This window comes from Hyaena hyaena, unplaced genomic scaffold (assembly GCF_003009895.1).
Source record: "Hyaena hyaena isolate Hyena2069 unplaced genomic scaffold, ASM300989v1 scaffold_21, whole genome shotgun sequence".
Lineage (NCBI taxonomy): Eukaryota > Metazoa > Chordata > Mammalia > Carnivora > Hyaenidae > Hyaena > Hyaena hyaena.
In genome coordinates this window covers 5,083,198-5,110,969 of record NW_024080653.1, presented here as the reverse complement: position 1 = coordinate 5,110,969, position 27,772 = coordinate 5,083,198, and the positions used below count along the sequence as shown (strand labels likewise).

Here is a 27,772-nt window from a genome sequence, read left to right as displayed (position 1 = left end):
TGTCTATCCAGAAAGGGGGCAGGTCTGAGACTTCCTGTCCCCTCGCACCCGGATGGCCCCACTGGAAAGGATTCTCCGAGTTTTCTTCTGAAGTCACAGAGAGTGAACGTTAGAGCCCTTAGCCAGGTCCCTTTGGCGTGAGCTGTGGAAACGGGCGCGCCGGAGTGACCGAAAACCCAGACCTGGCACTGTCTGCCCTGTCCCTGCCCTCCCCCTGCCTCCCTCTGCCCTCCCCCTGCACTCCCCTGCCCTCCCCCTGCCTCCCCCTGCCCTCCCCCTGCCTCCCCCTGCTTTCCTGTCGTCTCAGAGGCATTTTTAATGGTGCACTTTTCATGTTGTTGGCTGGGAGCTGATTCTCTGTTTCTGCCCTAGCGCTGCTCGCCTACGGAAAAGCGGGGAAGATGCTGGTGGAGACCAGGTAGGTGGTGCGGCCTCACCGGCCTGACGCCTGCTGCCCTTCGCCGCCTGTGCTGAGGAGGAGCCTGGGGACGGCAGCGGCATGAGCCACGCGCCTCAGATGTACCCTTGTTTAGAAGGTTATCCTGTTCTGAAGTGTCACTTACTGATTAGTTGAAAGTTTGATTTAGTGTTCTCTTAAAATGGTTAGTGTTGAGGGTGAAAGTCTTATTTAAGTCTTGAGACTGGGCAGCTCGGAACACGGCAGAGTGGCGCTCGCTTGGCTGGCCCCCCTCCTGGCCCTGCTCCTGATGCCCCTCCGCCCCCAGCCCTCCATGCCACTGCCTCAAGGTAGCTTTATGTTGGAAATGTCATCTCTTTCTCCCTTTGGAGTAAAGTTTGATGAGAAGAAAAAATTGCTGGGAAAGTACCTTTTAGGGAACCGTGAGCGCAAAATTAGTCTCTCTGAAAGCAGTTGATTATTGTTTTAACTGGAGGAGCATCGCGGTAGCTCCGGAGAGAAAGTGCGCGGCCCCTGTGGAGAGAGGAGTTCAGTTGTTCAGTGTTCGTTGCGAGTAGAGAGCACCCTGCACCCAGCACCCCCAGCCTGCACACTGGTGGGCACCAGCCGCCACCACTCCGAGCCTGGCCTCGGCGGTCGGCGGGGACTCCCGGGTCTTGGCCAGGGGCAGGGCCAGTGGACTCCCGCTACGCGGCGGCGTCTTATCCCAGCCCCGTCCTCCGCAGCACGATCGGCCTGATGCTGGGGACCTGCATGGCCTTCTACGTTGTGATTGGCGACCTGGGCTCCAACTTCTTTGCTCGGCTGTTTGGGTTTCAGGTAAGACAGGCCCGGGCCCAGTGCACCGAGTGTCCATGGTGGCTCCTGTGGCGGCTCCCGTGGTGGCTTGGTGGGGCCACAGCTTGGGCCTCCTGTGGACAGGAAGGCAGACAGGACGCCCTGGGGTTACGTGGCACGTTGGTACCTCTGGGGTCCTCCAGGGAAAGGCCTTCCCGGCGTGCTCGGCTCCCCTAGGTGACCGGCACCTTCCGCGTGTTCCTGCTCTTTGCTGTGTCCCTGTGCATCGTGCTCCCACTCAGCCTGCAGAGGAACATGATGGCCTCCATCCAGTCCTTCAGCGCCATGGCCCTTATCTTCTACACCGTGTTCATGTTCGTGGTGAGTGCCGCCGCCCCACGGCCTGGCCTGGCCCCCAGCTGCCTTCTGGGGATGACGGGAATGTGCTGGAAAGCGGGGAGGTGGTAGTTATCCTCGTGAGCCTTGGAGGGGCACACAGGCCGCCCGGACTTGGAGGTGTCGACAGCGGGAGAGGCGAGTCCTCCAGCGCAGGGGGTGTGGCCGGTTTCCCCAGAGACAAAGCGTGGATGCCCCCCCATTCTACAGAAAGACATTTTGTGTGCAGTTCGTGATCTGGAGTCATGGCGCCAGTGTTTCGTCACAAGGGGGCAAGGTGCTTTCTAGAGGAGCGTGTGGCCAGCCAGCTCCGGGGGTCCGTGTGGAGCTCACGCTTAGAATGCTTGTTTCCTGCTGCGCACCTGGAGGGCCCGAGCGGGAGCCCCTGGGAGCCGAGCCCCGGGCCTGCCCGTTCGCAGCGTAGGCTGGAAGTGCCCAGTCCTGAGTGAACGGAGTGGGAATCTCGCAGTGGGCTTTCCTCGGAACTCCGAGCGCGGGTGGGTGTTGCCAGCACCCCCCCACCCGCCATCGTGAGGGCCACCCCTGCTCTCTAGACAGCCTGTCCTCTGTGGGTTTTTTTTGTTGTTGTTCTTTTTAAAAACTTATTTATTTGAGAGAGAGAGAACACAAGAAGCGGGGGAGGGGCAGTGAGGGAACGAGAAAGAATCTCAAGCAGGTTCTGTGCCATCAGTGTAGAGCCCAACATGGGGTTCAAACTCACAAACCCCTGAGATCATGACCTGAGCCGAAATCAGGAGCCGAACACTTGACTGACTGAGCCGCCCAGGCGCCCCGGGTTTGTCTTTTAAAATGTGTCTGGGTCGGGGGTGGCTCCTGGCTGCCTCACTTGGAGGAACGTATGACTCTTGATCTTGGGGTTGTGAGTTCGAGCCCCGCGTTGGGCATAGAGCTTACTTCAAAAACAAAACAAAAAAGTGTCCAGGTTGGGTTTGGAAGAACCTTACCAGTTTGGGGACCACCCTGCCCTCATGTCCTTTGGGGGCGGCTGCCTCGAGGGCTGGGGGGGCCCAGGGGAGCACGTGGCCGTGGTGGGGTGGCCACGCCGTGTGTCCGTCCATGCTGTGGTCCACGCCGTGGCCCCAGGGTCCCAAGTCGCATCCCATCCGTGTGTGCGCTCTGAGCCGTGTCTTGTTCCCATGCAGATGGTGCTCTCCTCCCTCAAGCACGGCCTGTTCGGCGGGCAGTGGCTGCAGCGGGTCAGCTACGTGCGCTGGGAGGGCGTCTTCCGCTGCATCCCCATCTTCGGCATGTCCTTCGCCTGCCAGTCGTAAGTGCCGGCCGCTCCGAGGGGCTCCGGCTGTGTCTCCCGGGGGCGGGGGTCCTCACAGGGAGGTGGGTGTCGTCCGTTTTCTGTGATTGGTGACGCGGGCCACCAGCTTGTTGTGTCTCGTTGCACTGAGCCTCGTTCCCCTCCAAGTCGAGGGAGAGAGCCGTGTGTATTTTTATCAGGAGGGAACTCGACTTCATTCCTGGGACGTGCTGCCGGCAGTACTGGGGACAGTGCCCAGTTCGCCACCCCCCTCCCCGAAGAGTTGGCGGTGGGGAGCCCAGAACAGCCCAAAACCATCTGATTCACACAGTCCCGAGCATTTTGCCAAAACCGAGCTGTTCGTGTGAGAATATTTAAAAGGAAATTGCACAAACATTGACTTCCGACTGTCGCCGGGGCGCCTCCAGAGGGGGGTGCGCGTGCGCGAGTGTGCTTTCTCTCTGGCACGTGGGGCCCTGTGAGTGCAGATCAGGCGATTTCCATAATTCCAGCAGCGTTACCGTCCTCACCGAATGACAGGAGCCAGTGATTCATGCCCGGGCGGAACGGTAACCCGCTCAGAAGAGAGGCGTAAATCCGGTGCAGACGGGAAAAGACCATCGGTGCGCGGGGGGGCTGGCAGAGCGAGCCCCCCCCGGGGCTCCAGTGGGCACGTGCTGTGCCAGTCGTAAACTAATGTGGCAGATACACTCGCTTGTGCTGCTGTGTTTACACCCACACGCGAGATCCAAACCGTCGTTTCCCGCTCGCTGTCTCTCTTGGCAGCTCGCGCTCCACCAGCACGTGCTCCTCTCTTGCTGTTTAATGTCCCCATTATAACCGGTGACAGACGTTACGGTCTCTTACCACGTACCTAGTTACCGGTTGTCCTTTTTGCTTGTGAGTTTGCTTTTTAAAAAATAAACCCGGGGTTGGGCGTTTTGGTGGCCACGTCGTGCAGCGCACAGCCTTCGGGTCGGGTTCTTGGGTCAAATGATAGGTTCCGGAAGCGTTGCAGGTCCCTGTCTTGTTCTGCTGCTCGCGGAGGGCGTCGGCCTGCAGGTGCGCCCACGCTCCCCCCAGTGAGCGGCTGGCGGGGGGGCCGCAGCGCTTTCAGAGCTCGGCGTAACCAGGTTGCTGACCTCCCCATCCTTAAAAACACTTGCATTTGCCAAGGGCAGAGACAGAGCTCTCCCCTCCCACTGCACCTCTGCACCAGAGTGCGTGCGGGACAGGGGCTCCTGCCCGCCTTTGTCGGGTGACCGCTAAGGGACCGCCAGGCCCTGCGTGCGTGACTGGTCTCCTTTTCGCAGGGACGGGCCATGTCTCTGCTTGGCTCTCGCTCTCTGGTCTTACTTTATAGTAGGAGGACTTGGTGCCGCACCCCTGGGCCCCGAGGCCTGGAGCAGCGGCCGAGAGAGCGCTGAGCACAGAGGCCTGGTCCCCGCGAAGACCGCTTGGCGGGGCGGCCGGTGTGAGCGCTCTGGGGAGCGTGGGGGGGGGGTCACCGTGGACGCCTGTGGCTCGCACTGCCAGGGCTGCTGGGGCACAGGCAGGATTAGAGTGGGGTCCCCGCCTGGGCCTCCGCACACTCGCTCCTGTCCACGTGCCGGGCACAGGCCCCGCCACACAGTCCCCGCAGCTCCTGGTGTGCGCTGGGGGCCGCGGGAGGGAAGTCCCGGTCCTGGGGTCTGACCCGCTGCCCCGAGCCGGCACTGGCCCGTGGGGACCCGCCCCAGCCCAGCAGCTGCTCGGCACTGAGACGCTTGTGTCCTTTCCCTTGCGTGTCCCCTGCCACGTGCGTGGGCTCCACGGCACGTGCTGCCTGGCGCCCTCCAGCCAGGCTGAGGGGAGGCCGGCCGTGCGGGTGCCCCTGCCCACTGTGGGTGCCCTGAGGGGACAGTGCGCCCAGCCGGGTCTTCCCACTGGTTCCCGTTAGCTTTTTGGTGGTGTTTCCTCTCGGTTTCTAGAAGGTGGTTTTGGGGTTTGGCTCCACTGACCGTTCTGCTTGTCCATTTATTGGCAACGGTCCTCTGTGTCCCGGCGCACCCCTGCCAGCCAGCACCCCGCGTTCGTGGCCGCCGGCTGTGGCTCCCTCACCCTCACCCTGACGCCACAGTACGTGGGATGGAGAGTGGCCGCCCCTCCGTCATTCACCCCCAGGACAGCTCCATCCCTGTCTCCTTGTCGGGATGCACCCACCCCCCGCAGTGCAGCCCCCCCTCCGGGGGCCACACACAGATCTCCCTGTTCCCCTCCCTGCCCCCCGCCCCCGCCTCTCCTCACCTGCTCCCCTCAGTGACTCTGTTCACACGGCGCCTGGCGGACGAGTCCCTCCCCCCCAGCCCCTCTGCACTCCTGGCGCGGACGGGCTGCGATCACCAGCCCTGAGGCGGGGGCAGGTGGCCTGGCCCTGCTGATGTTTGTTTAGCTCTGTTCTTATTACGGCAGTGCTCTGAGCCGCTTCCTGCTTCCCCGCCAGCTCGGCCTCTCCCCTGCAGCCCAGCGCTCCCCCGCCGTCACGCTTCTGCCCGGGCGGGACAGACGGCCCTTCGTTCTGTGGCGCTTCTGAGATGCTCACGGGGAGCTCGTTAGGGGGGCGCGCCGGGTGTGAGGGGCTGCCGTCCGCCATCCAAACCGTGGTCGGCCGCGGCCCTGACTTACCGTGGTGGCGGGTGTGGGTGGAAGGAAGGTGCTGGAGACGCGGCCAGGGACCGGGGACCTGGGAGCTGGGGAGCCGCAGGGCGTGCCTCTCTGGAATCTGCTCATTGAAGTCGCTTGTTGTTCTACAGCCAGGTTCTGCCCACCTACGACAGCCTGGATGAGCCGTCGGTGAAAACCATGAGCTCAATATTTGCCTCCTCCCTCAATGTGGTCACCACCTTCTACGTCATGGTAGGAGCCCTTTCACACGCTCCCTTCATCTCCCATGTCAGAACGGACTTGGCTCTCGACCCCTTCCTCCCCTGCCGTCCCCCCTCCCCCCCGCGACCAGGCTTGCCCTTTGCTTCTTTCCTGTCCAGACCCCCTCAGTTCAGCTCCACAGCCACCCGCAAGCCCGCTGTGCCCTGGGTGGCGCTGCTGTCTCTCCCATCCCGGGGGAGTGCGGGCACGGACTGTTCTGGATTGCCCTGGCTGAGAGTCTCCTTGTACTTCTTGGAGATCTTTGCCAATCAGCTCCGGAAAGGGGTGTGTCTGTTTCCAGAGCCTGGAAAGTGTAAAATTGCAGAGGAAGAAAGTAACCTCTGATTCCAGCCCACAGGGGCCGTTACAGTTGACATTTCAGTAGATTTTTCTTCCAGGCTTCTGGGTTTTTTTTTTTTGTTTTTTTTTTTTTAGTGTTTTATTTATTTTTGAGAGAGAAAGAGACAGTGTGAGCAGAGGAGGGGCAGAGAGAGGGAGACACAGAATCTGAAGCAGGCTCCAGGCCCTGAGCTAGCTGTCAGCACAGAGCCCGACGCGGGGCTCGAACCCACGAACCGCGAGATCACGACCCGAGCTGAGGTCGGGCGCGTAACCGCCTGAGCCCCCAGGCGCCCCTCTTCCAGGCTTCTTAATGTTCCCATTTGTTGTGTTTTTTCACGTTGCAAATAAAACTCCCAGTGCGCTGAGGTCCTAGCCTGCTTCCCTGAGCCTCGTGGCACATGGGCCTTGTAGACTGTCGTCCACGCCGTGTCCGTCCTCGGGCAAGCACGGTTTGCTCCGTGGTTCTCGGGTTTGGATTTCACACCAGATGAAGACTGGCCGCTCTGCAGGCATGTGGGGCTTCTCGAGGCTGCCATCTCCGTGGCAGCCTCTTCCCCGTACCTGCTGTCCCCACGGAAGCTCATGGACCTTCACCCACGACAGCCTTCCAGTTGTGGGGGCGGTTTACAAGCAGGGGTCCGGCGTGCGCTGGGGGCCGTCTCCGGGGGGTGGGGGTGCTGCCACGCCTCTGCCCTCCGCCGTCGCCTTCCACAGGTCGGCTTCTTCGGCTACGTGAGCTTCACTGAGGCCACCGCGGGCAACGTGCTGATGCACTTTCCCTCCAACCTGGTGACGGAGATGATGCGAGTGGGCTTCATGATGTCGGTGGCTGTGGGCTTCCCCATGATGATCCTGCCGTGTCGACAGGCCTTGAACACGTTGCTTTTTGAGCAGCAGGTAAGGTTCTCGGGGCCCCTCGGACGGCAGTTTGCCGGGGAAACACGGCTTTCCTGGTCTCAGTCGTGTTTTCTCTTGTTGGCTTTTGCTGCTTCTTTACTTCTCTGGGTGGTGGTAGGGGAGCTTTTCCTAGTTAAAAATGGACAGGCTTCAGGACGCCCGGATGGCTTGGTTGGTTGAGTGTCTGAGTCTTGATTTCAGCTTCGGCCGCAATCCCAGGGTCGAGCCCTGCATAGGATCAAGCCCTTAAAAGAAAGTTATTTTTTATTTTTTATTCTTTAAATTTTTTAAAAATGTTTTACTTATTTTTGAGAGATAGAGAGACAGTGTGAGCAGGGTAGAGTCAGAGAGAGGGAGACACAGAATTTGAAGGTAGGTTCCAGGCTCTGAGCACAGAGCTGTCAGCACAGAGCCTGACGCGGGGCTCGAAACCATGAACTGTGAGATCACGACCTGAGCCGAAGTTGGACGCCTAACTGACTGAGCTACCCAGGCGCCTGCCCAAAAAACTTATTTTTAAGTTTGTTTATTTTGAGACAGAGAGCATAAGCAGGGGAAGGGCAGAGAGAGGGGGGGACAGAGGATCCAAAGCAGGTTCTGTACTGACAGCAGAAAGCCCGATGTGGGGCTTGAACCCACAAACCACAAGATCCTGACCTGAGCTGAAGTCAGACACTTAACCGACTGAACCACTCAGGCGCCCCAAATGTTTATTCATTTTTGGGAGAGTATGTAAGCAGGGGAGGGGTAGAGAGAGAGGGAGACAGAATCCAAAACAGGCTTCAGATTCCAAACTGTCAGCACAGAGCCCGATGTGGGGCTTGAACTCCTGAACCCGCGGATCATGACCTGAGCCGAAGTCGACAGTAAACTGAGGGGGCAGTGTCCCTGCAGGCGCCCCGGGACTTTTTTTTAAAAGCCAGCTTTGGAGAAAAGAGCAGGAACAAGCGGTCTGTTCACATGGGGGCACGGAGAGTGTCCATGCAGGCAGGGCCCCGCGCTGTGACTCCCCAGCCCCACCCCTGTCATCCCCGAAACAAAGATGCAGCAGGGAACTGGGCCTTGAGCGTAACCCTTGGAGGGGGGAGGGAGAGGGAACGTGGCAGAGCCACTTTGTGACAATAGCCAGGTCAGCAGAGGGGCACTGGGGTCGGCATATGATGCTCTTCATGTTGGTGGAACTTAAAAGTTTCAGTGGTTGGACAGAAGCTTCCAGAAGAGCCTGAGTTTCGTTCGCTTTCATGTATGCACTCATGGCCCTGATTAGCCCTTTATGAGACATTTTCAAATGCACGGGTTGGAACTAGAAGTTTCTTTCGGCTCTCGATGCCTAGTTAAAAACAGAAGGTCCACGTGTGGCGGCTCCTGCCACCTGGGGCACACGTCTTGGGGGCGCACAGCCTCGCAGCTGCTTTCCACGGTGGTGTCTCGGGTCTCTGGCCTGAGGTCCTTGAGTCCGGTCTGCAGTGTCAGCCGGGACTCCTCGTGACCGCACAGGCACGCGTCGAGGTCTTTTCTGGAAATTGGGTGCTTTGCAGTTCTAGTCATGGAAGGCCCTGAGCTCCCCTGGGCCGGCGTCTTCCCAGCCCACGAATGGGAACCGTGGTCAGCCCCTCCTGTGTGCCCCACACTGCTCTAGAAGCTTCATCTGGTGCACGGGCCTCGGAGGAGGAGGAGGACCTTTGGGTGTGGTGACACACTGTGTCCCCTTTCCTCCCGCTCGGGCTGCGTGCCCAGCGCCTGGAAGTGCAAGCGGACGGCATGGTGGCACGCGGCTGTGCCCAGAGCGTGCCCCCGGGGGCCTCCGCTCCACTCAGAGACCACCAGCCTGCGTGCGGGGCTGCGGGGCCCGTGCTGCTCCACGGGGCACGGTTCTCAGCCTCTCCCAGGGCTGCTCTGCAGGAAAACGGGAGGATTTGCCGCTAACGTTTCGAGAAGCAGTTACAAAATTTGCTTTCCAGGCCTGATATGAGGCGCAGCCGGGCCCTCCTGCCGCGTTGCTGGTTTGGGGTCCCGGTTCCCGTGGCACGTCTGGGGCGCACAGCCAGTGGCCTGGCACTCGCCCACCGGCGGCCCAGGCAGAGCCCTCACCGGAGAGTGGGGGGAATCCGTCGTTTCAAAACCGCTTTGTCTTGGCTTCCTTTCACCCAGCAGAAAGACGGGACCTTCGCGGCTGGAGGCTACATGCCGCCTCTGCGGTTTAAAGTGCTCACCCTCTCAGTCGTGTTCGGGACCATGGTCGGCGGGATCATGATCCCAAACGGTAAGTGGGAGGGAGGCTGCTCCGGGGCCTGATTCCCGGCCGGCTCTCTCCTCTGCCCTGGGCGATGCTGCGAAGCAGGGACCCGGGCCTGGCGTGCGCGGTCGTTGGTGGTGCCACGGCTTCTTCCCTACCGTCGGCTCCTGATTCTGAGGACACGTTACGGTGGGCGGTGAAGGACCTGAGCAGGGTCTGAGCTGTCAAACACGTGCTCTCTGACATACAGAGCGTCCTGTCATCGGGCACCCGGTGCGGCCCACAGGTCCCCCCCTGGGTACCCAGCCAGGTGCCCGTGTCCATCCGCCCACGCATCCTGGCTTCTCCACGTGCCCTGGCACCCGTGCTGCCCCGTCCCTCGCCACACGGGGTGGAGGGGGTGGCGATCTAAGATGAGCTTCCCGAGGAGTCCCCGCTGCACACCCACGCGCTCTGTGAGAGGTCAGGGTGGTACCCTCGGGCCTCGGTTTGTGCCAGGCCCGACAGGAAGACACTGCACAGTGAAGGGAGGGAGCCATGTTGGCCCCATTTCACTGGCCAGGAAACTGAGGTGCGGAGAGCATGGGGCTTGCCCGAGACTCCATAGCCAGGAAGGTGCGGCCTCTGGTTCTCCCAGGGCTGCTGACCACGCTGTGGCCCGTGTGTGGTCTCAGACCGGGTCCCTTTCAGTGTGCCTGCGGACACAGGAGGCCGCGCCTCCGCTCCCACGGGTGTCCTGGGGGCACGTGTGGAGGGGCCTCGTGGCAAGGATGGCTTGCGCCCCTGGGCTCCCTTGCCGGCGCCCCTGGCCCTCACGCCTTCCTGTGGCTTCTCGTTCCCAGTGGAGACAATCCTGGGCCTCACGGGCGCCACGATGGGAAGCCTCATCTGCTTCGTCTGCCCGGCTCTGATCTATAAGAAAATCCACAAGAACGCCCTTTCCTCCCAGGTGAGTGCGGCTCGGCCCACGGGGTCGGTCAGGGCTGAGTGGGGCTGAGAAGGCAGGAGCTTCTCGGGAGGCGACGTGCCTGGGCCAGCGGTACAGGGGGTGCAGGGTGAGGCTGCGCCACTGCCACGGGCCCGTGGGGGCTCCCGGGGCCCTGGTGGGGGGGGTGGGCATCACACCAGCTTACTTAGCAGAGTGCTGGGTACTACACCGCTTCTGTCCAGACATGTTTTCTGGATGGTGAGTGGGGCTTCTGTGAGTGTGTGTGCGCTGCACGCTCCGTGCCCCCCTGCCCCTGGGCTGCGGTGCCCCAGCTGTCTCCCCGGACTGTGTGATGGGCCCCCCTCAGCAGCGCTGTGCCACATGGAGGCAACCGTGACCAGTGTGTGCGTGCATGAGTGCTGGGATAGACTGGCCCCTTGCCCCATGCTGGGATAGACTGGCCTCTTTCCCAGCTCTGGGATAGACTGGCCCCTTGCCCGCCCTGTAGGGGCTTGTTGAGCTCTTTCTCTCCGGTGTGGTTTGGGGACTCTTTCAGGAGTACTGTGTGGTCTGCATACAGCAGAGCACCCACTTCTCGGCGCACAGCCTGACCCCTTGCTAAGTGAGCCCAGCCACAGAGCCACTGTCCACGGCAGGTTTAGAACATTCCAGCACTTGAAGGTTCCCGGGGTGCCCCACAGTCTTTCTCCTCCAAAGGTTACCGCTCGTTTGTCTTCTAACCTCTTGGGAGAATCTTGTCTGTCTTCAAGTTGGTGTAAACGGAGCCGAACTATGCGGGTTTGTGTCCGACTGGCCTCGTACCCACGCGTCACGTGTGCGGCCGGCCGTGTCGCTGCGGGGTCGGGCGGCTTGTGTGGTTTCCCCCGGGCAGACAGTGGGGCCTCCACGCAACTCTTCTGTGACGTGTGTGCCCGTGTCGGTGACTCACTGGGGCAGGGTTATCCCGTCGTCGGCTCGCGTCTCTCGAGCTTCAGCAGGATTTGCCAGGCTCCCGCCGGCTTTCCGACAGCGGCGTGCTGGCCCCGTGTTAGAATTCCTGTCGCCTTTCCCTCCGCCGCCCCACTCACAGGTGCCAGTCCTTCCAAGGGCTGTGCGGTGGTACCGCGTTCGGGTTTGAATCTGCAGCGCCCGGGTGGCCGGTGACGCCGAGTGCCCTTCCGTGTGCACCTCTGCCGCGTGAGCCTCTGTGACTGCCTCTCCCGTCTTGCCCCATTTCATCAACTGGGTTGTCTTTTTCTCTCTTTTTTTTAAATATTCTTTTTTTTTTTTTTTAAATTTTAATTTAGTTTATTTTAGAGAGAGAGAGAGAGAGCGTGCACACAGGGGCAGAGAGAAGGAGAGTGCAGAGCCGGGAGCGAGGCTGGAGCTCACGAACGGTGAGTTCGTGACCTGAGCTGAAGTTCGGTGCTTAACTGACTGAGCCATCCAGGCGTGCTGTCTTTTTCTTAATGATTTTGTGGAAGTTTTTAGAAGATTCCAAATCGAAATCTTTTTTTAGAAGCACCTATTGCAAATGTTTTTTTCATTCTTAGCTCCTTTTTGACTTTCTTCATGATACCTTTTGACCAACAGCTGTTCTTAATTTTAGTGTACTTCAGTTTGTCACCCTTTTGCTCGGTGCTTTTCATGTGCTGTTTAAGAAATGTTTGCCCTCTACAAGGTCCTGCAGATCGCCTCCCATGTTCTATTCTGGAAGCTTCTATCGTTCACATGGAGATGCACACTCCGTCTGGAACAGACAGGGAGGTAGGGTGAGGGCTCCTAGGTGATTGCACCCTCTTTCCCCACCACTGAGGTGGCGGTGCTGTCACCGGTCACCTGTGCCCTCGGGGGACTGCCTGGGACTCCTCTGTGGCTGGTCTCTTGGGCTCTCCTTGCGCTCCCGCAGCCCTGCTCCGAGCCCAGGGGCTTTACCGTGAGTCTGCACGTCAGGCAGTAGGAGCCCTCCACCTTCATTCTTCTACAAGGGGGTCTGTCCCCTTGCTGGCCCTTTGCCTTTCCAGCTGTCTCTGTGTCATCTGTTAGCCGCACCCCACCAGCACAGCCATGTTGGATTTTGACGGGGTTGCACCAACCGTAGATGGAAGATCCCATACCACCCTTCAAGTCACAGCATTTCCTCATTTTCATTATGTCTTCTTTGCCCGTGGTTTCTTTTTAGATCTCCAGACTTTTGGGGATCTCCTAGTAGCCTCTTGTACTGATTATAAGCACGATCCTCTTGTGGTTGGAGAATATACGCTGAAGAACTTGAATTCTGGTCCTTTGACATTTTTGAGACTTGCTTTGTGTCCTAGCACATGGTCTTCACTGCTGGGTGCTTGGTGGGGTATGTCTGGTTAGGTCAAGTTTACTAACTGCAATTTTCAGGTTTTATGTGTTCTTGTTCTTTTTTGAAATCTTGTTTATCAGTTATGGGAAAGATCTGACAAGTTATCATATAATTGTAGATTTGTTTATTTTTCCTTTTAGTTGTATCAGTCTTTGCTTTTTAATTTGACGTTATGTTTTTAGGAGCATATAGTTTTAGGATGGTTATTGTTAAACTAACCCTTTTCGGGGCACCTGGGGGGCTCCGAAACCCTGGTTGAGCAACCAGCTTTGGCTCGGGTCATGATCTCATGGTTCATGAGTTCAAGCCCCACATCGGGCTCTCTGCTGTCAGCACAGAGCCCATTTTGGATCCTCTGACCCCCTCTCTCTTTGCCCCTTTCCTGCTTGTGCTCTCTCAAAAATAAATGAAAATTTAAAAAAAAATTTTTTTTTAACCCATCTAATCTTTTTTCCTGTAAAATGTTCCTCTTTATCTTTGGGAATGCTTCTGTCCTGAAAGTTGTGCTTGTCTGATACAGTGTGACTAACTCAACTTTGGTTTGGATTTATGTTTACACAATACAGTTTTTTATCCTTTTTTGATCTCTCTATGCTTTTTATATTTATAGTATGTCTTAGATCACAGCATGTAGTTGGCTTTTGTGTGTTTTGTTTTTATCCAGTTTGTTAATAAGAGTATTTAAGATTTTAAAAAAACTACGATTTTTTAATACTGAATATAATTACCGATTTTGGGGGGATTAAAACTTCTGTCTTACTCTTTTTTATTTGTCCCGTCCTTTTTTGTTTTCTTCTTTCTTTCTTTTGGATAAGAAAGTCTTCTTGACTTTTGGATAAATCAGGCATTTCATCTTTTTATTTCTCTGCTAGCTGGAGTGGCACATTTCTGTTCCAAGTCAGTTTAATATGGACCCTTGGTATATTACAGTTGACTAGAAGTTATTTTTACCATTTCCCAGACAAGTATCTCATGATATTTTGCCTCCATTTACCCTCCTTTGGCCTTTGGTGCTGTTGTCTTTGTTTGTTTTAATTTTAAAACTTCTTTTTTTATGTGTGTTTTAATTTTACATATATATTAAACATCACAAGATCTTACCGTTACTGTTTTAAGCCGTCGGTCTTTATTTATATCGATCCTTTGCAGCCTCTTGGTTTTCTGTCGCTTGGTCCTGCCTTCTGGTGTGCTTGGTCGTTTGTGTTTGAGAAGTGGTAGATGGTGCCGTCTTCAGCAGATGGAGGAGGGGCAGGAGGCAGTGTTGCGCGGAGGTGAGTCTGTTTCTGCTTTGCCTCACTCCAAGGGCACAGCCCTCGCACTCGCAGGGCCTTGACTCAGTGTGTCGCCCTCGCGTTGCTAACTTCTGCACTTGGCTCCGGTTTTCTTGGCAGGTGCCCTGTGCGCCTCTCTGCGTAGCTGGCAGCTGGCACGTGCCTCGGCAAGAACTGCACACAGGGTGTGGGTGCCCTTCTCCAAGGACGGTGGCCCCTCGAGTTCTGGCTGCCGGGAGCCCTCACCCCTAACCCCTGGCGCCCGCCCCACGAGTCGTGCCAGCTCCAGGCTGCCGCCTTACCTGGAGCTCAGCACCACGGACGGAGGGGGGGCCTGAGCCTCCGTGCCGGCCTCCGTCCTCACTGGCAGTCTCGGTGGCCAAGGTTGCCTGCCGGTGGCTTCAGCTGTGCCCTTTTAGTGAGCTTTGGGAATGGACCAGCCTGCGGCCACCAGATTGCACGTGTTTTCCCTCCGTCAAGTCCCAGAGTTTTAGCCCCTCAGACTCTTGGGAAGGATAAGTCCTTGTTAGAAAGGCTCACGTCTCCAGTGAGGTTTTTAAAAATTCTTTTCCTCAATTTTAGTAGTTTCATGATTTCATTTTATTCACTTTGAGTCTTTGACCATCTGTGTCTTATTTTGGGGTGAGAAGCCAAGTAGACTCCTGAGCTGCGGCTCCGTCCCTGACGTGCGGCGTTACTGCCCCCGTGTGTAGACGCATGTGTGTGGGCCTGGAGTGGGGCTTGCGTTCGGAGGCCCCGCTGGCCTCCCAGTCGTGCAGCCGTCCCCACTGCTCCCTGCCGTGGCCCGAGGTCGCGCAGGGGCCCCACACTGTGACGCGTTGCCCTGGAGACATTTTTTTAAGTTTGGAGCCAACTATTTTTTTTTAAGTATATTTATTTTTAGTAATCCTGAACCCAGCATGGGGCTTGAACTCACGACTCTGAGATCGAGAGTCGCATGCCCCCCCACCAGCACCCTGGCCCCCTGACTGAGCCAGCCAGGCGCCCTGCTCGGGAAGCGTTTGAATTCTGATCCCTCTTCCTCACTTTTATTAATGACATTTCTGGATGTGCTCGCCTGGTCATTTTGCAAAGAACGTTCGAATTAGCCGATCTGACTCTTAACAAAACTAAATCCAGCGTTTTGTTGTTTGGTCTGATTGGAATTCACTGAAGCTGTGGATTAATTTAGAAAGTGCCGTGTTTCTGCCCTCGCCGGCCTTCAGGGTGAACAGAGCAGACTTCCCATAGGTCGTAGCCGTGGTGTCCGGCCCACCTCTCCCAGCCTGTCCCCTGCGTCGATGACACCACAGCTGCACTCCCGGGACCCCCTCTTCTGCCAGCTCTTCTCCCCACTCGTGCAAGGGGCCCGTCCGCTGCACATGTTAACTCCCCCTCCTCACAGGACCGCTGGAGAGTCTCCCCCCTGCTTCCCAGCGGGTAGGGCTCCTCTTTCCTCGTGTGTGGGTCGTGTCCCTCTGGCCGTGGTGCTGGCAGTGTGAGGGGCCCCCTCGCCGTCCCTCACGCAGCGGGGACAGCTCCTGGTCTTTAACTGGCGAGCCTGGTGCTGCCTGTGGCTTCGAGGACAGACAGGGACATGCATGTTTGCACACCTCCGTGCACACCTTCGTAAGCACACATGGAATCGTGGCACAGAAGCATCTCTCTGTGTCTGCTTTACTATGTTTTGTTTTTTAATGTTTATTTTTGAGAGAGAGAGAGCGCGTGCACGCGCGAGAGAGAGAGAGAAAGAGAGAGAGCAAGTAGGAGAGGGGCAGAGAGAGAGGGAGACACAGAATCCCAAGCAGGCTCTAGGCTCTGAGCTGTCAGCCCAGAGCCCGACGTGGGGCTCGAACCCACGAACTGTGAGATCATGATATTTTTTAAAATGTTTAGGGGCGCCTGGGTGGCTTAGTTGGTTAAGCGTCCGACTTTCGCTTAGGTCATGATCTTGTGGTTCGTGGGTTCAAGCCCCACGTCGGGCTCTGTGCTGACTGCCAGCTCAGAGCCTGGAGCCTGTTTCAGTCTGTGACTCCCTCTCTCTCTGACCCTCCCCTGCTCACGCTGTCTCTCTCTCTCTCTCTCTCCACGTCGGGCTCTGTGCTGACTGCCAGCTCAGAGCCTGGAGCCTGTTTCAGTCTGTGACTCCCTCTCTCTCTGACCCTCCCCTGCTCACGCTGTCTCTCTCTCTCTCTCTCTCTCCTAGAAATATAAAAAAAAAAAAATTAAAAAAAAAGTTTATTTTTGAGAGAAAGAGCGCGAGTGAGTAAGTGGGGGAAGGTATGGCTTTTTAAACCTAGAAAGCACGTTGAATTGCCTTAACCGTTAGTGGAGAAGGTGGTTAAGTTTCTCCCTGTGCTCAGTGCCCTGCTGGGTCGTGTCACAGTCGGTTCTGGAACGGACCGTCTGACTATGGTGTGCCACTTACATGTGCTGCCGCTTTTCATTTGTGTTTTGTCTCCAAACATGTAGCTTCAATGTTTTGAGGAAAACGAATCTCCCAGGGGACACACTTGGAACTGTGGCTGGAGTTTGGTGCTCAGAGACCTGGGGTCGGAGGGCGCCTGCTTGGCTGCCGTCTCCTCTCTGTCCCGGGAGCCCCCGAGAAAGGCACAGACTCGGCCTCAGGCCCGTCTGAGTGCTCCTCGACACGACACGCTTGTCCCTGGACACAGGCCTAGATGAGAGCTGCACGAGGGGCGCCTGGGTGCCGGGCGTGTGGGGCGGGGCTGCGGGCAGTCTCAGAAGAAGGGGTGCCCTGAGAAACATTCTGGAAGGAGGAGCAAGGACTGTGGAAACACCATGAGCCCTTAGTGAATCGAAAGGGAACGTTATCTGCCATCGTAAGTTTATTCCTTATCTTGAGAATCTGAGAAATTAGAGTGTCCGGTCCTGACCTTGGTGGAGGGTTCTGGAATCGGCGTGCTGCGGCCTGGAGGCCAGCAGGGGGAGCAGGAGCCACCAGAGGGGCCCCCAGAAGAGAGCAGAGCGCAGCGGCCCCCTGGTGGTGCTGTTCCCCCGGGCGCCCAGCGGGCAGCACCGCCCGGGCAGGCCCCGAAGGTCGACCTGTGCTCCGAGGGGTGTGAGTAAGGAAGTAGATGCCCACCGAGTCTTGGATTCAAGTCAGCCACCCCAGGTCGCCACTGTCTGACCTCGACCAGAGACCCTGGCTGGGATCTGGGGGCGCAGCTCCTGTCTGACGCTGGCCACGCGGACCCGGGGACCAGAACCTCCAGGTGTGCCTCCCGGTGTCCTCTCGGGGTGCAGAGCTGGAGCCTGCGTGCTGGTCACGTAGGCTTCGTGTAAGAAGGGAAAGTGGAACTTCTCCCCGCGCCCCTACGTGCTTTTCTCCTTTTGGGTCCGGGACCTCAGCAGGGCTAGAGGCCACAGCTCACGGGCTTGAGGGGTGCTCCGGGGCCTCGGGTCACGTGCGGCCCCCGGGCCAAGCCCCTGGTGTCGCCAGGCCCGGGCTGAGCCCTCGGAATGTATTGTGTCTGTCCTCCCGCTGGGCCTGCAGGGGCTGTGAGGTCGGAAGGCTGGCACGCCGGGCGCACCCGTCAGCCTCGTCCTGTTGGCCTGACACAGAGCGAGACCCGGATGGGGCTGGGCTTGGGCTTCCGGGGTGAGGCTGAGCTCCAGGGACCAGAACTCCCTACTCGCATCCTGAGGCCACGCACCCCTACACCCCTGCGCCCCAGGCTGGCTCCACTGGCGCGCCCTATCTCTCCGCTGCTGGCCCGGGGGCCACAGAGCTCGGCTCCTTCCCCCCGGGGCAGGGCCCCTCATCCGGGACTTTAGAGAAGCCGCCATCGTTCCTGTTTGACGTTCCGCTCCCGGCCTCCAAACTTCAACAGCAGAGTGGAGGCCCCGGGAGCCCCAGCCTCTCGCAGGAGCCCGGGGCCTCGTAGAGCTCCGGTCTGTGCTCAGGGGCCCTGCATGTACTTGTCACGGCTGCCGCGGGGGACTTGCACGGCACCTGCGCCCTTTCCTGGTGCGCGGCCCCCCTGGGGCGCCCTTTCCTGGGTGGGGCTGGGTTCCCGCTGCTTCCCTGGCTCCGGCGGGCTCCTGCCTCCCTCGCACCTGCTCGCAGTCGGCAGCCTGGTCCCTGTGTGAGGCCTCACCCCACAGACCGGCACTGGCCCTGTGTCCTCACTGGCACCTGGATGCCATGAACCTCACGGCTGCCCCGAAGTGGGAGCGGCTCTGGCTTCGCTGCCCCGGGGCTTCCGTGTGCCCATGGCGTTTCTTCAGAGGACAGGTGAAGGTGGCTGGGACGTGTGGCCGTTGCAGAGTCCCCGCTGTTCACGCCACGGACAGCGGTCAGGGGCGAGGGCCCCATGGGGCCCAGGGCTGGCGTGCAAACCAGGTGTGTCAGGAGGCGGGTGGTGTCTCAGCAGAGGGGGCGCAGGGTCTGCCGAGGGCAGAACGCGGGGTGTCCCGGTGGGTGGCTGGGGCAGGCATGTGCTTGGGGCCCGGTAGAGCTGGGCTCGTGCTCCGGAAGCCCCTGGCTCCATGCAGGCCTCTCTCCTTCATAAAGCAACCTTAAGTTAAGGCCCTGTCAATCTTTTTCGGGAAGCTCGGGTATCTCCCAGTGCTGATGGAGTTCACGTTTTTTATTTTTATCTTCTATTTTTTTTTGATTAAAAAATTGTTTTTAAATGTGTGTTTATTTTTGAGAGAGAGACAGAGTGCGAGTGGGGGGAGGGAAGACAGAGGGGGACACGGAATCTGAAGCAGCTCCAGGCTCCAAGCTGTCAACACAGAGCCCGACGCAGGGCTTGAACTCATGGACCATGAGATCATGACCTGAGTCCAAGTTGGAAGCTTAACCGACTGAGCCACTCAGGTGCCCTACGTTTTTTATTTTGTGTGTGATATTTTTCTTTTAAGCCCAGAAAGCAAAGTGTTACACTAAGTCATTCTAAGTCATGGGCGAAATGACCTTGGTAATCTCAGGACACCTTCTTTGCCCCATGAATCTTCTCTCCCTGGAAAGATGTCGTGTGCTAAAGCTAGGCACAGTCACACTTCTAGAAAAATAACGAGTGGGGGGGAGGGCAAGGTCATGGTCAGGCACTCGACCTCACGCTGTATGTTGTAGGGTCTGCAGACGGCTGCTCCAACCTCCCAAATCCTGTGCGTCCCTCGGGGGGCCCTGTGGCACCTGACCGCGGCAGGCGGTCGGGGGTCACTGCCAGGGTCTCCGGGAACCCATAGGCCTCCCTGAACCGTAGCTGACCCTGGGAGCGTGACCTGCCCTTGGCCTCTGTGAGCACTGAACCAGCACGGTGTTTGGGGCGGCGGTGCAGAAACGGGCCTGTCCTGGGGGCCCCCCCATCGCTCTTGCGCACCCTTGTGAGTGGGGGGCCTTGCCCCCCGCGAACTCCCCTTCTCCAGCCGTGTTGGACCCGAACGGATACATTTTAAAGTCAACGTGCCCTTCGGGAAAAGGTACCATGTTCTGGCTCTGGAGCGCGTGCAGGTGAGCGGCAGGGTGTTCCTGGCTCCCGGGGCAGGTGGCCTCTCGGGCTCCTCCCCCCAGGCTCCGGGCCGGGCTTCCTGCCCCCCGGGGAGAGCCTGGCGGCCGCGCTTGGGCAAAGCAGGAACAGCAGCAGCCGCGGCAGTGCAGACAGCGCTGGTCACATGTGTGCGCGTCTCAGAATAGGAGCCTGGGGAGGAGACGGCCTTCCGCGGGGTGGGGTTGGTTGTGCTGGTTCCTGAGGGCAGCGTTTGTGATGAGCCGCGGCTCCTTCATGGGAGGGACGGGCTCAGGGACGGGGCGCCTCCGCATGGCTCCCTGGGTGGCCCTGAGGGGCACCCTGCTCTGAAGGGGACGCGGAGCCACTGCCTCCACGGCTCCCTCTCGCCTGTGCCAGCGGCTCTGGGCACGCCCAGCTTAGCGGGTGACGCTGGAGGCGGGTGACCACACGCAGACGGCGTGGAGCCAGGCACCCAGGGGCCCGGGCCCTCTGCACGGTTGTTGGGTGAGGGGTCAGTGAGGGAGCCTGACCTCTGCAGCCGTCGGTGCAGGGGGTCTGGCTTGGGGGTCGGCTGCTGTAGGCTGCCCTCACGCGGCCCCCGGCCCACCCTCCCCCCACTGCCGACGTGGCTCAGGCCGGTTTAGCCGTGATTCAGTCACGTTCACCAGTGAGGAGCCGCCGTCTTCTAGCGGCCAGCATGAGTGTCAGGCAGGCTAGCAGGACCGTGGCCCGTGTGCCCTGTGCCCGCCGGCCCCCCTTGCCATGTGCTGTGCCCACCACCCCCCCCCCACGCGGGGCAGGGCTACAGGGACAGCCTGACCCCTTTTGCTCACGGGTCTTCGTCTCTGTCCAGGTGGTGCTCTGGGTCGGCCTGGGCGTCCTGGTGGTCAGCACGCACACTACGCTGTCCGTGAGCGAGGAGGCTCCTGTGGACGTGGCCAAGGAGGCCCTGGCTGGCCGGCTTGAAGAGGCTGAGGGCGTCATAAAGGCAGAGGCGGCCCGGCTCCCAGGTATGCACACGGCCCCGCAGCCCCCCCGGGGCACCTCAGCGGCATCACCTCGGGGTCATGGTGCGCAGAAGGTTCTGTCCAGGCTCTCTCACCTGCCCCTGTCCTGCCATGGTGATGCAAGGGGCAGGGACCTCCAGGGTGGGGTGCGGCCACTTGCATGCCAGGGGCCAGACAGCAGACAGGGCTGAGGTCTCCCTCCCCCCGTGCGGTGCGCTAACAGGTAAGCGGATGAGTGGGTGTTACCACATTTGCGTGTTCGGTTGTGAGTTTGTGGGGTTCGAGCCAGGTTTTGCCCAAAGTCAGCAATGCCGCTTGGATTTGTTTGATATCCCGTGCTGCTCTCAGGCCACCTACCCGTCGATGGGCGATGACCCACGCGGCCTCCTACGTGGCTCTGTCACCCCACCGGTGGCTGTGCCTATTGAGGTGCAGGGTGGTGTCTGAGTATGACTTTCCGGGGTACTAAAGGGGCTCTGTTGCATCCAGAGTTGGTTTCAAGAGAAGATGTTTCTTTGAGCCTGTGGCCCTCTCTCAGGCAGAGCTGGGAGGGCCTCCTCCCTGTGGTCCCTCACCCCCCGCGGCTCTGCGTGGCCTCAGGCTGGGCACTGGGCGGGTGTGCTTTTGGTAGCCTTCACTCCGGGGGGCTCTGCTCTGACGACGGTGGCGTGTGTTTGCACTAAGAGTACAGTGTTCAGCTCTGACTCTCCTCCCCCTGCAAAGAGACCCCCACTTGGATTGAGATTTGCCAGACGGCCTGCCCGGCATGCCCCTCGGGAGCAGGCCCCTCTTGGGGAGGCTGTTTGCTCGTGAGTTTCAGGTGTCTGTTGGTGGTCACAGCTAAGGGGCGCGTGCCCTAGTGAGAGGCCCAGTCTGCCCACCTGCTGTGATTGACCGAAGAAAAGGCCCCGAAGGGCTGGCAAGAGAATTGAACGTGCCTGGTCTTGCCGGGGCTTGGTCTGCCAGCGGTGAGAGGCACACGGCCCTTGGATTTGTTGCCGTGTCTGTCTCTGGGCTCCGACTTGGAGAGCCCTGGCTGCAGCCGGGCATCCCACAAACTCCGCTGTGGGGGACAGTCCGTCGTGGGGCTCGGAGCAGCGGTCTATGCTCTCTTCTATCTTCATGGGATGGTGAAGGCCGGCAAAGATTCCCCTTCTGGGTCCCCACAGAGAGGACCCCGGCGAATGGCGGCATTTACCGAAGAAACAAGTCCGGGTGGTCGGGTGCTGCCTGCGGGTCCCACATTGCCTTGTACAGCTGGGGCAGTTTGGATGGAGAAAGTCCACTGGAAGAGGGAGGTGGGTGGCCTGCACCTGCTGGGTCCCTCACCGCCAGGCACCGTGTGTGCTTTGGGGATGACTGTGGCACCAGTGTCCCCATCTCAGCTGGCTGTGGGTTTTCCGGCATCAGTCAGCACCTGGCCGCCTGTCCCCGTGGCCGGCGCAGTCCACAGCCTGTGTCGGCAGCCGCATCCCGTCTTGGAGGCGGGCTGTGGGCTGCCGGCTCACCTGGCGCCCGCCGAGGCCACATCTGGTTTCCATTTCTTCCACGAGGCCGTAACCAAACACATGGCCCCCCTTGGAACCACATGCCGTTTGTTTTTAGCGCGTTCTCCGTTTTTCTCGCCCCTGGCCTCCCCCGTAATTGATGGGCTGCCTCGTTGCGGCAGAGCGGGGACCGCGGGGGCCTGCCCCATGCGCACGCCCTGCCGGACTTCTGCCCGTCAGCCGGAGGGGGGTTTTATTGGTTTCTTTGATGTTGCAGAGGCCAGAACGGTGCTGGCTTTCCTTGGAGCCCCGAGTGGGCCCCGGGACAGATGATGGCGGTCCTGCCCTGCTGCGGACACGTGTAACCAGCACCCAGGCCCGGGCACCCCTGGGGAGCAGAGCCCCCGCACGCACAGGTGTGGCGAACAGCAGGAGTGTGGAGCAATGAGGTTGCTGAGGCCCGTGAGGCAATTATCCATTAAAAAGGCTAATTAGGCCATTTATCTCCTATCTGATAGCACCCGAGAGGGTCTGGCTGGGCAGGTCAGATTCTGTAACTTGTTTGGCTCCCTCCTCTGAGTGCGCCATGTCCCCTCTTCTCCTCCCGCCCCCCAGCATCCTCAGCGTGTGTGTCAGAGCCCCCTGGGCACACACTGCCCCCCAGCACCCTGCGGGGCACACTGGCTTCTGCTCTGGGGGGAGGAGCAAGGAGGGCCAGGACTGGGTTTCCGGGCGCAGGCCGCGCAGCGGCCATGCCTGTGGGCACAGGCGGCAGAGGGTGACCGCAGGCTCTGTACCCTCTCCCTTGAGGACTCGCCCCTGCACGCAGGCAAAAAATCGTGCACACTCTGCGACAGATCCCGGCGTACGTGAGGAGGACGTGGCCCCACGCCTGTCCACCTCTCGGTGCGGGCAGCGGGGTCCCGCCTCTGCTCTCCCGGGTCCCGGGGGCTCTCTGCCCGCCTGGTGGGACACGGCATTGGGCGGTGAGGTACCTCTGCCGGCCGAGGTTTCGGGGTGCCCCTTGGGGAGGGAGGGCACTGCCCCCCAGCGTGCGGCCCTGAGCCACCCGGACCTGCCCTCGGAGGCCCCCCTCCAGCTGCTCCCCGTGGGGAGACGGGCCTGCTCCTGGGAGAACCATAACGAGTGAGGCTGGGCCCATCGCGCTCCCTGCACACTAGGAAAGGCGGGGGTGTGGCAGTCACGACGCCCCTGCCGGTCAGGTCCAGGACCGTGCGGTTCGGACACGAGCACTTGCCATGCCGCTCACGGCCATGTCCAGGCAGGTGCTCCGAGGAGCTCTGGGAACCAGTCACCAGAAAGCTCCCTAAAAGCGGGCCTGGCTTTTTCAAGCGCTGTCGGGCAGCCGTTCTGGGGTCCTGGGGTCCTGTGCGAGTCCTGAATTGGGTTCCCCTCCAGTTGACAGGGACTCTGTGTCTGTGATTGGAAAGGTCCCTTTACTTTGGTGCTTGATAGTCTGAAGTGATTACCTTCCACCCTGACCACTGGGTCCCCAGAGAGGGGCTGGTCCTTGCCGGCAATCAGTGTGTACCCCAACTCAGGACGGGGTTCTGGAGGGGAGAGCCAACAAGGGGGCACCCCCAGTCCCCGGTCCTCCAGTGCAGACCTCCTTGGGGCAGTGAGCAGGGCAGCTCTGGAGGCTGTGCCCCCCCCCCCCCCCCGGCCCCCCCCCCCCCCCGCATCCCCGGTTCCAAACATGGAGCCCCGAGCACAGTTCCAGGAGCTCCTGACCGTTCAGCTCACTGAGCCAGAGTTACGGACTCGATGCCTCTGCTGGACGCTGGAAAGGAGAGTCTGACAAGTAGCCATCTGCCGGCCTGTCTCTCTTGGGGCACTCCCAGCCTGCAGTGCCATCGGGAGGGTGTGGGGTCCCTGCCCCCAGGCGGCGCAGTCCTGAGTGTGGCAGGAGGCCGCCCGGGGCAGCTGGTCTCCACCTCCGCCCTGCAGAATGAGGCACCGACACGGGATTTTCCCGGGTCGTTAGTGGTCACTGGTAACCGGGAGCCACGACACTGAGGCTGAGTGACGTGCCCGCTGGTGAAGCCGAGGTGCCTGTCTGCTCACTGGGCCATTTCCTGTGTGTGTGGTCCCAGCAGACCAGAGGCTGCTTTCCAGTCACTGATTCTGAGGGTTCTGTCAGGAGGCATGGCTGGCACACTGTCCCCTACGTAGGGCCCAGTTCTAGGAGAGGAATCGCTGGTTGTTGCTGTGGATGGTGATGGTCAGGCCGGCAGCTGCAGGGGCGGGGTGCCTGCACAGGGCCCCCTGCGGCCCAGACTGCGCCAGGCCGTCCCTGCTCTCGCGGCGGACTCGCCCTTTTCCTGCTGACACAGGACCATCCATGCATGGGCCACTGGGGGCCGGGCTAGCACGGCGGCTTTCTTTGCTCTCCCGTGTTTTTCCTTCCCTCTTGGCTTTTTTTCCTTAGCTCTGTAATCCACTGGACAGACACCTTGATTTATGGCAGTTCCTGTTTGAGCGCGGGCCCCGGGAAGGGGTTAATTGTGTGATGGAGACCAGAACATTTTCACCTGCCCAGGCGACTTCACGAGCTTACTGTTATCGGCTGGTTGGTTCAACTGTAGAGTTTGGAGTCTGCTTCCTGCTGGCTGTTACCCGCGCCCCCACCACCTGGGAGGGCCGGGCCCTGTGCCAGTTTGGTAAGGGCGCTACCCCACGTTGCCGGCCAGCACCCAGGCGTGTGAGTGCACCTCCCTGGGCGGGCACATTGAGTCGGCCTGGGTCATTTCCTCTCCTTCAGGAGAGGCAGGGTCCCATCTGAGCCGGATTGCTGTGACCCCCCCACCCCCCGCCTCACCATCTCGTGCCCCCAAGCCCTGCACAGGCCAGTAGTACAGCTGTGCACGGAAGATGTTAGTCTCCCCTTTTCTGGGCAGCTCGTGTCTGGAGACGGGGAACAGAGGGTGAAATGGCGGGTTTTTTTTAAAGTTTCTTTTCCCAGGGTGTTTAGTTTCTGCCACATTTGCCTGACTTCTTAATGGAGGCAGTTTCCTTACAGGCTGTTTAGACCCCGGTCTGTGGGCCCCACGGTTGCTGCGTGGGTGAGCTGTGGCCCAGGACGGCTGCGGGGGGGACAGGGGGCGCGGTGCTCAGGCAGGGGTGGGGTGCCGCTTCCCAGGCTCTGCATCCTGCTCTCGTCTTCCTTGGATGCTAATTGTCACTGTCCACAGTAAGATATTGACGGAATCGCACATCAGTCTCCCCCGGCATCTGCCGTTTCTGTGCCGGCTGGTAGCAAGGGGTTGAGTTGGGGCAGGGTGGTTGTCCTGAGGAAAGGGGGACCCCCTGGGCGGATGCTGGCGAAGCGTGGGCTCATGCTGCCACCTGGTGGTGACAGCCAACATTACATGGAGTGTTGCTTTTCTGTACCCAGTTAGGTGTAAATTGCATTTTGACATTTTTGTCATGAATACACATGAAAATGACCGTTTTCTGTGCTACTTAGTTGCTAATGATGGAGCAGGGAAAAGATAACCACCTAGGCTCTGCCATTCGGCCAGGAAATGTGATTACAATCTAGGGAAAACGGCCCGGTCCCTGTGCTGATTGGCGGCGTGGCCACGTGGAGACACTGCTGTTAGCTGTGCGGTGCTTACAGGCCAGCACCCGATCGTGGACGAGGCTGAGGACGGCCGAGATAAGCCGAAGCTGCCAAATGAGAAAGATGAGATGGAGCAGGCCCAGATCAAGGGCCCTGTGAACGTGCCCCCGAGGGAAGACGCCAAGGAGAAACAGGAGGAGGTGCAGCTGCACCGCCCTGGCCAAGGTGGGCTGCGTGCGCCGGGACGGTAGGGGAGGGGCCTGCCTAATTCCGGTCCTCTCAGCCTCCCTCCTTCTTTGATTCAGCTGGCTGTTCTTCCCCTGGCCACAGCAGCAGGCCCCTTTTGTAATTTCCTAGGAGTATCCGTGCTCGGGTAGAAGTCCGATCGGTCAGAGGCGGCACTTGCCAGCCGGTGTGCCGCCCTCGGGCACCAGAACTCACTTCACAGCCCCTGGGATGGAGGGCCGGGGACCCCTCCGCTGCCTGCTCCCGACACGTCTGTGTCCTTCTAGGTGTTGCGGTGCCGATGGGCGAGGCCCACCGCCACGAACCCCCTGTCCCTCATGACAAGGTGGTGGTGGACGAAGGTGAAGACCAGGAAGAACGGGAGGAGAATGAGCGTCCGTCCAAGCACGTGGATGAGAAGGCTCTGGGCGGCAAGGCTCAGATGGCACCGCCTCTGCCAGATTCGGGAAGAGAGAGACCCAGAGACGACCAGGGCTTGGAGGCAGCAGGGGGTCTCCCTGAAGACCCCCAGAAGGTTCCAGAAGAAAATGTGCAGCCAGCCATCGAGCCTGTGAAGGAGGACCAGGGGCCAGGCGACAGGGGTCTGCATCCAGGGCCCCAGGCACTGCTCCCTGAGGGGCAGGACGCCCCGGTGGCGGGTGCAGGGGAGAGAGCAGGCGGGATCCCACCCCCAGGCCTGGCTGCAGGGGCTGCGGACGAGCTGCCGGAGAAGAGTCAGCCCGGTGGGTGTCATGGGCTTGTCTTGGCAAAGTCCTCTCCCTCGCGAGGCCCCCGTGCTGTGGGCCCCGGGGGAGGCTGGGGAGGGGCAGCAGGAATGGGTCGCCCTCCCTGTGGTCCCCACGCTCCCGCTCGGCTCCCGGGATCAGCACGCAAATAAGCGAGGGGAGCAGCCCTTCCAGCAGCTGTTGAGGGAAGCGGGCGTCTGCTGGCTCGACAGCTACTGCGGTACCTGTCACACGGCTGTCTGCCGGACCACTAACTGTCAGGTGCCGTGCTGTTCCTGTGTGTCTGGGCGCACACGGGGGACGCGCCGGGAGTGCTTGACAGGTACCACGTTGTTAAGTGCCGTCTGGGCGCTGGTTAGACGGTTCTTGCATGTTAATTGGGGAAGGTAGTTAATGCTGGCTTGCTGCCACGAACCTGCGTGAATGTTAAATATGTTTTTACTACGTCCCTGGTAATCGTCAGGTCGGATATGAACTTGCTGGCAGGGGGAGGGGCCAAGTGGAGGGGGGTTTTAGGAGGCAGCTCCCCCTCCTCGTCCCTTCTCTGCCCCCTCTGCTGCCACTCCCCTCCCCACCCCCCTGCCACTTTCTTCTGAATTCTTTGCAAACCTCCAGAATCTTCATGTGTGCAGGTGGCAAGGCTCCCCTCCCGGTGAAGCTGCCCCCTGAGCCTGGGCCGCAGGCAGAGCTGCGGGAACAGAGGAACGCAGAGGGCCAGGGCGCAGGCCACGCGGGCAGCAAGCTGGAGGGTAAGGCCTTCACTTTCTTGCCGCAACCTCCCTGGGGTCCCGTGACAGCAGCGATGACAGGGAAGGAGCGCAGGTGCCTATCATCCTGGGGGGGGCCTTTCGAGGCGCTCCCCCCCAGCCCATCCCCCCGCCTCGGTACTTCCTGGCATCCTCCTGAGGAAAGACTTGAACTACCCCCTCCCCACCAGCAGCTTTCTCTTGGGCCCCTCCCTGGGCACAGTTTTTATGTCTCTTTCTCCCCTTAAAAGAACATCTGTCGCCGTGTCACATGGTCTTCTGTTCCCGTTTGTAGCTCTTTGAAAGCAGCGATGTTACTTTTCCCACCTCGCATGTAGTGCTGAGTGCTGCCGGGTGTGGGCGAGTTTGTGCGCCCGGATGCTGCTCGTTTTCAGGACGTGCCTTCCCCGTGACCCAGTGGGAGGGCAGGGGGCTGTTACTGCCCCAAGGCTAGGGGCAGGATCCGTGCCGCCTGCAGGGAAGAGTGGCACCTGTCCCCAAACGGGAGCCTGTCGTACTTTTCCCCAGCGGTTCGTCTTCCTCAGAGCTTCGTGCTGGTTTGGGGGTGACCCCCTCCTAGCAGCCCCACCCCGTTGGGCACCTGCTTCTGTGGCCTGGGTGGGGGCAGCCTTCCTGGCTCGTGATCTCCTGGTGACCAGGGGGTCTCTGTGCACATGCCCGCCTGGTTAGAACCCAGAACCCAGCC

General features: G+C 59.9%; 1 protein-coding gene across 3 annotated transcripts in view; it reads left to right on the top strand.

The window, feature by feature from the left end:
* The window catches only part of SLC38A10 (solute carrier family 38 member 10), a 41,079-nt gene that overhangs the window by 8,445 nt on the left and 4,862 nt on the right, over positions 1–27,772 (top strand). For 2 of the 3 annotated variants that reach the window (XM_039226379.1, XM_039226378.1), the window contains exons 3-14: positions 373–418; positions 1,144–1,237; positions 1,433–1,576; positions 2,755–2,879; positions 5,654–5,756; positions 6,822–7,004; positions 9,156–9,267; positions 10,083–10,189; positions 20,126–20,282; positions 25,407–25,574; positions 25,862–26,317; positions 26,953–27,069. In XM_039226379.1, coding sequence (XP_039082310.1) covers positions 373–418; positions 1,144–1,237; positions 1,433–1,576; positions 2,755–2,879; positions 5,654–5,756; positions 6,822–7,004; positions 9,156–9,267; positions 10,083–10,189; positions 20,126–20,282; positions 25,407–25,574; positions 25,862–26,317; positions 26,953–27,069 — 1,812 coding nt within the window. Of the gene's footprint in view, positions 1–372; positions 419–1,143; positions 1,238–1,432; positions 1,577–2,754; positions 2,880–5,653; positions 5,757–6,821; positions 7,005–9,155; positions 9,268–10,082; positions 10,190–20,125; positions 20,283–25,406; positions 25,575–25,861; positions 26,318–26,952; positions 27,070–27,772 lie in introns of those variants that run through there. The other variant, XM_039226380.1, reaches the window with a different exon arrangement.